Source organism: Lacerta agilis, chromosome 14 (genome assembly GCF_009819535.1).
Source record: "Lacerta agilis isolate rLacAgi1 chromosome 14, rLacAgi1.pri, whole genome shotgun sequence".
Lineage (NCBI taxonomy): Eukaryota > Metazoa > Chordata > Lepidosauria > Squamata > Lacertidae > Lacerta > Lacerta agilis.
The window spans coordinates 8,282,768-8,293,046 of record NC_046325.1 but is presented as its reverse complement, the minus strand read 5'-3'; the positions used below and the strand labels follow the sequence as shown (position 1 = coordinate 8,293,046).

Sequence of the window (10,279 nt, the reverse complement as noted above, 5' to 3'; positions counted from 1 at the left end):
CTATACTACAAACAGTCCTGATTGGTTTCAGGGTCAATAGGAGGCTAACCCGGAGTCCGTCATACCCAGTTGCCCAGTTTTCTATTTATAATCATTTTACACGTGGTAATACCTTGCATTTTCAATGTTCATGTAGTCATTTGCTGGTGATATAGTAGTTGAAAGACAGGACTTGCACCCACCCCCAAAATAGACCTTCAGCCCAGAAGAAACACCACAACCAGCAGCCCATCACATACTTGCTCACATACTAATCAGCCTGTACAAACTGAATCATGATGGTTCAATGAAGAAAGGAAAGGATACATCAAAGAGCTTTCCTCCTCTTCAGACAGTCATTGAAGGCCTCCTTGACCTTCTCATTCCTTAGACTATAAATAAAAGGGTTAAGCAACGGGGTAACCATTCCAGTAAGGACAGCAACTGCTTTCTGGACATCCCGAGAGCGTCCCTGGCTGGGTAAAGAGTACATAAAAATTGAACTGCCATAAAAAATGGAGGCAACAGTGATGTGAGATGCACAGGTGGAAAATGTCTTTTGTCGACCTTTGGTGGAATGCATGCGCAAGATGGTCACGATGATGTAGACATAAGAGAGAAGAGTGACAAACAAAGAACCGAGGAGCACCACTGAGGACAGGGCAGAAGCCAAAGTCAGATTGAAATGTACGTCATTACAAGAAAGCTTTAGCATTGAAACATAATCACAGAAGAAATGGTCTATAACATTAGAGCTACAGAAGGATAGTTGGTAGAAAAAAATGAATGGGGCAACAGGAGAAAGGAATCCAGCAAGCCAGCAGCCAAGGACCAAATAGGTGCAGGCCCATCCATTCATGATGACGGCATAGCGCAGTGGTCTGCAGATGGCGACATAGCGATCAAAGGCCATCACAGCAAGGAGGATGGTTTCACATGTGCCAAAGACAAAGTAGCAGTAGCATTGGGCCACACAGCCCAAAAAAGAGATGGCCTTGCTCAGGGAAACCATGTCCGCTAGCATCTTGGGGATAATAGACGTGACAAAGAAGACTTCCATGAGTGAGAGGTTGCAGAGCAAAAAGTACATGGGGGTTTGTAGGCGCTTGTCCAAACATACCAGTGTGATGATGGTGATATTCCCAGCTACTGTTAGCAGGAAAACGACAAGAAGCACCACAAAAAGGAAAAGCTCCAGGTGCCTAGGAAGTTGAAAACTAGTTAAGATGAACTCAGTCACCTGCTCCACACTGCTCTGATTCCTCAGTCGCATGGTGAATGTGGAGTTGTGGAATGAGCAAGCAGAAGAAGCACATTCACACACATGTAATCCATCGGTCAAGGATGTGCTACGTGAAGTACTTTGTTTTGTCTGTCGTGGGTTTTCGAATGTCCGGCTTCAGTGGATGTCTCCAAGTTCTGATGTTATGAGAGAGGGAGCAAAACTTTTCTCTCTCCACATTCTTCACTGGTCTTTATGTCTATGGCCACTGTTTATTTCTCCACTGTATATTGTATCCAACTAATTTTTACTCACGGTGGACCTGTTGAAAATTAAAGGATCCCAATCATGCTCATTAATTTCAACTAATATTGTCTACAATCCATTAGTGCGTACAAACGATTGTTTGCTGAACTTACCTATTATGTTTCCTCTCTTCAGCCTGTGAAGAAATAAATAAAAAGGTATTTTAATATAGGATAAAAAAGCAGAGCATTTCAAATTCTTCCCATCCAACAAGGAACACTGGAATCTCCTAGCAATTGCATACTTAAAAAAACAAAACAAAACTCTCACTAATAACAGAAATAAAAGTGCATGCAAGAATGTGTTCTTTTGATGTGGCATTAGGAGCAAAGATACAGATTTCAGAGTATATCTGTCAGAGTTCTGGTAATGTTTGCGTACTGCTTTTTCTGGAAATAAAAAGGGAAGACAAACACAAAGAGGCAACAGCAGGAGAAAGAATCCATTCTTAGCATTCTTTGTCATGGGTATCTAACACCTGCCTCATGAGATAGATGCCTTCTTAGGTGGTTGTAAACTCAAATACCCAGAAGTCTTCATTTTCTACATTTCATGGAGAGGTTCCCAAAAGAATAATAGTTACAAACAATTAAGAGTTGAAAAGCAAATGTTTGATGCTTTAGAACCAGGGGCATAACCTTTGGCCATCCAGATGCTGCAGAACTCCCAAATCCTAATAGCCCAGGACAGCAAGGTCAATCACCTGGGGTGCTGGGAGTTGAACATTTGTAGGGCCTCAGTGGTTTGTCACTCCTATTTTTGATACTATCAATGCAGTAGATATGCATATCTACATCATGGAAGCTCCTTCTGAATTCAATAGGACTTACTCCCAGTTAAACATATATAGCCTTGTGTCATACCAAGGAGCAAGTCCCATTGAACTCAGTGTAGCTTTCCTCTGAGTAGACATGCATAAAATTTCACTCTTGGCGATTCAAGTTGAGTCAAGCACACTTCAGAATGTTTTCTCTTGGGCTAGTAGCAGCAGAATGGTACCTTGGTTCTCAAACTTAATCCGTTCCGGAAGTCCATTACAAAACCAAGGCACGCTTTCCCATAGAAAGTACTGCAAAATGGGATTAATTCATTCCAGACTTTTAAAAACAACTCCCAAAACAGCAATTTAACATGAATTTTACTGTCTAACGAGACCATTGATCCATAAAACAAAAGCAATAACCAATGTACTGTACTGTAAAACAAGTAAGACAATATTGTAGATGAAAACAAATAATTATTTTCCTTACCTGCACTAATGATAGTCATTGTTTGGATGGGGAGCTTTTATCCAATTCCGTAGTCACATATCAATCAATCAATCAATCAGTAGCTGAACTGCGTTCCACACAGTCACAAAAACAAATTAACCGGAAATGCCTCAATAAGAAAAACGCAAAATAAATAGCAAAAAGAAAAGCGCCAAATACAGTGGCTCCTTGGTTCTCGGACTTAATCCGTTCCAGAAGTCCGCTTGACTTCCGAAAAGGTTTGAAAACCAAGGCATGGCTTCTGATTGGTGCAGGTGCCCCGGAAACAATAGCTAACAACTGCATTGGATGTTTGGCTTCCGAAAAACTTTCAAAAACTGACTTCCAGGTTTGCAGCATTTGGGACCCTCCTGGGTCATCTACACCTGTGGGGCTACCCTATTGCTGCCCCAACAAATACACTAGGACACTATTGCCTTGGCCCTACAGAGCCACCAATGGGATATCTTACCATCTCTCTTGTTAGGTCACCCTAGTGTGGACTTAGAGCATTGCAACAGTAATGCCAGATTGTTTCCTTTGAAATAATGGGTGGCAGGGTGGGGCAGCTGTGATTGCTTGACCTCTCACCAGGAGAGTCACTGGTGCCCACTGGGAGGAGGAAGGTGGCTAATTTTGCACAGACAAGTATCTGCACGGGAGCACAGAATTTTGGAGTTGGAAGAGACCATGAGGATCCAACCCTCTGTAATGCAGGAATCATCTACCCGACATGAGGACTCCTAACCCTGGGATTAGGAGTCTCATGCTGTACTAACTGAGCTATCCCAGTGCAGTCAACAGGAGGCTGCTTGCGACATTTGCTCAGGAATGGGTATATTGGGCAGGTCCTCTGATATAAACCTGCTGACATCCTCCTTCCATTGCCTGGGTTGAGAAACTTTATTGATCCGAGGGCAGCACTCTTTTCTGGACCACATTCACACTCATACTCCACCGTCTCTGTCTTCCATCCAGCCAAGCAAGAAGCAGAGTTCAAGGACACATTCCATGTGTGGAAAAACATGTGTGGACGTGAAGCAGAGCAAATGAAGGGTATGACCTGAGGAGAGTTGCGGACACCAGATAGAGAGGTTTAGTGGGCCACAAATTTGGTACTTCGGTATGAGGCTCCCCTTCCCTTCAATGGGTCTACTCTAAGTATGTTTAATATTGGATAGAACTCAAGATATTTGTTTTGTTGTTTCTTCACATTGCTTCAGAGGCAGTGAGGCTTGCAAAGAGAGCTGACTGGTGAAAGGGTAGGTGGTGAACCCCATTTCTGGGCCTGACTCAACATGTGCCTTTGCTATTTGAATGGGTGATTCCATACACATATTCTTCAATTTAAAGTTTGCCTTGCGTGCGTGTTGGGGACTAGTTTCCACCAATTATCTCCCCTTGGCATATTGCGTGGCAATGCCCCTCCCCTCCCCAAGGAATTAATGACACAGACACATTATGCAAATTTTAATGGGCGTAAAGGCCACAACTTTATTGGTTACGGATGTTGAGCGGTATTGGCTTAGGCATTGGACCCTATCAGCTATATCCGACCCCAACCCGTGTGTTTGAAGTCAGTGAAGGGTTAACCACCAGTAAGGAACCCCAGTGATGAACATCGCCCGGAATTCCTCCTGTGATCACCATTAGGGGTGTGCCTTAGGCCCTCAGCTCCCTGGGCTTTGGGCAGGGCCACGGCCCCCAGAATCCTTTAATGGAATACCCTTCCATTGAGGGGCAGTTGATGACGCTACCTCCCCTCCCCACTTCATATGGAAATTTTCCAATGCCTAACCGCCAAACCAAGAGTTGTGACGATTGCTACGAGGTAGGTGAAAAAACCCATTTGGCTAGTCCGATTGGGGAAAAGTCCTACCAGGCCCCCCGGCCAACCAAGGCGACCAACCAAAGTCCATAGCAAAGTAGAAGCTAAATCTAACTTGAACCTAACCAGCTGGGGGAAGCGGGACAAAGAGGGCCAGCTTCCCTCCTGTCACTAGTTTAAAGGGACTAAGACACGCGCCCCCCCCAGGCCGACCAGATTTGTCGGCCTGCAGGAGGAGCAGGAATAATGTACCAAACGCGCAGGGGCTGAGCTCAGCCCCTATGCGCGTGATCAGGTTGTGACGCCTGCAAATCCACCTCCTGCTGATGCGGAAGTGGCCTTCACAGCTAGAAGTGTTTGCTTTGGAGGAGGCCTCAAGGGACCACGATACTTGGATAATGAAGTGATAGTTGGCATCATTTATCTGCTTCGTAAGAGTTAGAAGGGGAAAAGAAAAAATAAGGGGAAATAAAGTATTCATGCATATCTGTCAACTGTTCCAGAACAAGAATGGAGTGTACGTCTTCCTATACGCATAAAAATGTAAGGTTATCATCACGCAGCCTCCACTGGAGGTTTTCTAGTCACACATCACAATTCTGAATTTGCATGAAGTCAGGGCATGGAAGGAGAGAAAAAATGAAGGCAGGTTGTACACAGTATTCAATCCTAGTAACATGTGTGATCTTTGAAGCTCTGGGTTCAATGTATGAATTTAGAAGAGATATTTTATTAACAAGCAAACACCCATATATGTGCAACATCCATCAGCTGAACTTAAAATTCTCCTACAGACCAGGGGGGTTGCTGAATGAAGCAAGCATGGGAGAAAGCCCCTGATACATAATATTTGTGAATTCTTATTTTTTCTTACCTGTCAACTTTGGTTTCTCTCAATTTCCCATTTCTCATAATCATAAATTCAGTTCTCTACATTTCCATATCGGTTTTCTTTTTTTTTCTTTTTCTTAAATTATATTTAAAATTCATCACCATCATTTTATTGCACATTTCTCAAATACAAACATTTTTGCAAAGCAACTGTCACTAATATACACATTTATACACACACTCCACTCTAGTAAATGCATTTTTGTACATATTACTTGGTGGAACGATGGCATTGCAAAATTGGAGAAGCATACTTTTTGAAAAATGGTTGTGTTTCGGTTTACCTATTTTATTTTATTTTAGAAGCCAGAAATAAGTAGCTTTACCTTTAAGTGTGAAGTGAAACAGGTTTCTCCCTTCATCTCTTATGAGCCACACATTCAGCATTAATGAAAGGAAACTTAAAGACAGACATCTCTTTGAGTCACTAAATTTTGCCTCAGAGTTCTAATTGTTCTACATGCACACAGCTGTATATGAATAGGATTCATTCCTGTTAACATTGAAAACAAAGCTTTTGTGTGTGTGTGTGTGTGTTGACAATGGATATGATATCACACTGAATGTGCAAGTAGGACTATCATGTAAATAGTATAATATACCGGTAAATACCTCTGTTTAAGACACTGCATGACACACAACACAAATCAAAATATGCCCCTATTTCTTTGCTTCCTTTGTTGTGAAATTGATGTCCAAGGGATTGTGGTAACCATTTCCTAGATGACGTATGAAACACGTATATTCCTTCTGCTTATTAAACCTAGAGACAAAGTGGATCTGGACTCATTGCAGGGATGGTGGGAGAGATTCAATTCAGCTTGCATTTAAACACAAACCTACCTAAGTCACACTTTCTGAAATAGTATGCAGCTGTCCTTGAGCTGCATAATGTGTATAAAAATGCATCTCTAGGGAAAAGTGTGTTTGAAAACCAACAAATTTGTGATAAAGAATAATTTAAGGGTGTTGACAAGGTGGAGCGTGTGCAGAAGAGGGCAACTAAGATTAGCAAGGGTATCGTAACCAAACCTTATGAGGAACAGATGAATGAGTTGGGTATGTTTGCCCTGGAAAATAGGACACTGAGAAGAAATATGCTAGCCATCTTCTTGTTGCAGACTTTGGTGCCTCAGACTGTTGTGGCGCCCCAGAAGTTCCGTGGCCAGTGCAGCCAAACCAGTTTTGCTCCCCTAGATTTGCCTTTGCGTCCTCAAATATCTAAAGGGCTATCACTTGGGGAACATAGAGCAAGCTTGTTTTCTCATGCTCCAGAGAGTAGGACCTGAATCAGTGGGTTCAAGTTACAAGAAAGGAGATTTTGACTAAGCATCAGGAAGAACTTTTTGACAGTGAGAGTTGTTTGACAGTGGAACAGACTCCCCTGAAAGGCCCTTCCTTTCCCTTCCTTGGAAGTTTCTAAGCAGAGGTTGGGTGTCCATCTGTCATGGATGCTTTAGCTGAGATTCCTGCATCACACAGGTTTGGACTAGATGAGTCTCAGGGTCCTTGTACAATTCTATGATTCTATAATAATGACAATTATCTGAAATTTCAGCTCAGTTCTAATGAAAACTTCCTACACTACCACCTAAAAACCCTACGCCATTCTCAATCCCAATAAATTTCCTCAAAGAATATCAAATCACAATATGTCATTATTGTGGAAATGTGTCTTTAGCTACTGGCTAACATTGTGGTTGAGACTACCTAATTATTATCTAGCCCAATGCCTGTGGCATGATGAGTTTACCAGCCCATGGGCCAGCATGATTCATGCTAAGCTTTCATCTATTGGAATTTCGCCCATAGAAGTTCTGAATTATGACCTTATCACAGCCAAAAGGTATATCAACCAAAGATTGGACGATATAGAGTGGCAACGTAATGTTATGCTCGGTGGGGGGACTTGCTCCCCGAGACAGTTGGGAATTGCTCTGCTATCCCATGTACCAACCTATCTATCATCTCTCTCTATCGCCAATCACCGTTTTGCTTTCATTAAAGCGTGTTTTAATGTATTCCCTTCAAACCTCCTTTTCCATAAATTTCCCAAATTTTGATCTTATGCTCCTGTGATAACAGAACGATAGAATCACTCCACCATATAGTGTTAAACTGCCCTCTATATGATGTTGGCCAGAAGAACCTAGTGCTACCATTAATCCAAAAATTGTCTGGGCACCCAGCTGACTTCCTTCTTGCATTTTTACTGCAAGATACAGACCAATTTGTAACCCTACAAATGGCAAAAAATTTAACCTCCGTTCTGGCACATAAGAGATGTAATGGACTGTTAGTAGGAAACTGAAATTTGACTGGAAGTAATTATTCATATAATTATTGTATAGTTATCAAGTCTTTTATTGCCACTAATTTTATTGTTACCAAGTTTCTAAGTCCAATTGTGTGTGTGAGTAATTGCTATGCCTCCACTTCTTTGTCTTGTTTTGATATGAGCTTAAAGCTGTAATAAAGATTGATTGATACAATATAAGTCACAATAATTTAAACTCCAAAGACATGCAGATAACAACCATACACACAGTTATGCCAGTTGTCTGTCTGTATTAGATGGAGCTCAGTTTCTACAGAAGTATGAGAAGGATAGAGCACTCCAGTAGTTTCAGGCAGTGGGAAAGCTCACATGTTAGTAGCAATGCCAATATATACATTCCCTGGATTGGGACCTATTCAGGAGGAGGGGAAGAGTAAAATTTGAGACTGCATCCCCAAGAAGACCAGCAAGGGATCTACAGGATATTTAATCCTACTTTTCACCTTTTATTCCAGCCACTCTAACTGCCAGAAAACATAGAGTGGAACACTCAGAGGAGGGCCAAACCCCAGTAACCCAGTTTTCTTCCTACAGTCACTTTACACATGGTGACTGAATTGCACTTCCAACATTCTTGCAGTGATTGGGTGGTGCAATTGTTTAATTACCTTCATTGAAGTTGAAAGACGGGGTTTCTTCTTCCTATGGAACTACATCAGTGCAGAAGAAACAACACAACCAGCAGCCCAACGCTCTTGTTTGCATTCCAATCAACCAGTACAAACTGAATCAGGAGGATGCACTGACGAAAGAGCAAGATGAATCAAAGAGTTGCTTCATTCTCACAGTGTGAATTTCCTCTTCTTCAGAAAGTCTTTGAATACCTCCTTGACCTTCTCATTCCTTAGTGTATAGATAAAAGGGTTAAGTAAAGGTGTAACCGCTGCTGTAAGGACAGCAATGCCCATCTGGACATCCCGCGAGTATCCTTGGCTGGGTAAAGAATACATGAAGATTGAACAGAGATAAAAGATGGAGGCAACAGTGATGTGAGATGCACAGGTGGAAAATGTCTTTAGTCGACCTGTGGTGGAATGCATGCGCAAGATGGTGGCAATGATGTAGACATAAGAGAGAAGAGTGGCAAACAAAGAGCCCAGGAGCACCACTGAGGACACAACATTCTCCAGAGCCAGGTTGAAATGTACATCATTACAAGAAAGCTTTATCATTGGGGCATAGTCGCAGAAGAAATGGTCAATGGTGTTAGAGCCACAGAAGGATAGGTCCAAGAGCAGGATGATTGGGACAAGTGTAGTGACGGAACCACAAACCCAGCAGCCCAAGACCAGATCGGTGCAGACCCATCCATTCATGATGATGGTATAGCGAAGTGGCTTGCAGATGGCGACATAGCGATCAAAGGCCATCACGGCAATAAGGATGGCTTCACTGCCGCCAAAGGAGAAGTAGAAATAGCATTGGGCCACACAGCCCGAGTAAGAGATGGCTTTGTTCAGAGAAACCATGTTCACCAGCATCTTGGGGATGATAGATGTGACGAAAAAGACCTCAATGAGTGAGAGGTTGCAGAGGAAAAAGTACATGGGGGTTTGGAGGCGCTGGTCCAAGCATACCAGTGTGATGATGGTGATATTCCCAGCCACTGTTAACAGGAAAACAAGAAGCAGCACCACAAAAAGGAACAGCTCCCATTGCCTAGGAAGTTGGAAGCCAATTAATATGAACTCGGTCACCTGTTCCATGCTGCTGTGATTCCTCATTCCCATGACCAAAGTGGAATTGTGGGATGATCAAGCAGGTGAAACACACACATATACACTTTAGGGTTTGTATGGTTTAAGGAAACCTGTTTTTCATCTCTTCCAGTAATCTGGGCACTAACAGGATCCCCCTCCCTTACAGTTGCAAAAAGGCTTACACTTAAAACCAGAGCTTCCCAATCTTCCTGAGGAATACAAAAAAACAACAACAACCCAGCATTTTCTCATACATTATTAGTGTTCAAATTTTCATTGAACTCTGTGGGACTGACTTCTTACTGTACTTAAAAAAAAAAAAAACTTATTCTGCAATGTTCATGTGCTGTTTGGTTGTATTAAAACCTCTAAGCAGTTTTATTGGCTCTTAGACATCAAAAGTTTGCCCTTTAAATCCCTCCCTGGAGAGGAGAGCCCCATATGCATTTAATTTAAAACAATTAAAATGCTAACTTTTTGCTATATAATGATTGGATTGTATAGTGGAGCACAGATAATAGTGTGTGTATTATTTGCTTCATTAAATTTACTGGTCACTGTTTTACTTAAGTAATTCTAAGTGACTTACAATATATAAACAAAACAACAGAGACATTAAAACCAACAAAAAAGGAAACAAAGAGAAAAGTAAACACCACACAAAAAGCCAAGTTACCCATGCTGATCCATAAGTTAAATAAGTATTTGTGTGTAGAGTAAATTTGTAAAGTGTTGGCTAAGTATGGTGCAGTTATCCGCTGAAAG

General features: G+C 42.0%; 2 protein-coding genes across 2 annotated transcripts; both read right to left on the bottom strand.

Moving 5' to 3' along the window:
- Positions 1–307: 307 nt before the first annotated feature.
- LOC117057301 (olfactory receptor 6M1-like) lies at positions 308–1,252 on the bottom strand. The gene has a single exon (XM_033168142.1). It carries the CDS (start codon positions 1,250–1,252, stop codon positions 308–310), a length of 945 nt encoding a protein of 314 aa, XP_033024033.1.
- Positions 1,253–8,596: 7,344 nt separating this feature from the next.
- LOC117057300 (olfactory receptor 6M1-like) lies at positions 8,597–9,544 on the bottom strand. Its single transcript, XM_033168141.1, has one exon. It carries the CDS (start codon positions 9,542–9,544, stop codon positions 8,597–8,599), a length of 948 nt encoding a protein of 315 aa, XP_033024032.1.
- Between the last annotated feature and the right edge of the window lie 735 nt (positions 9,545–10,279).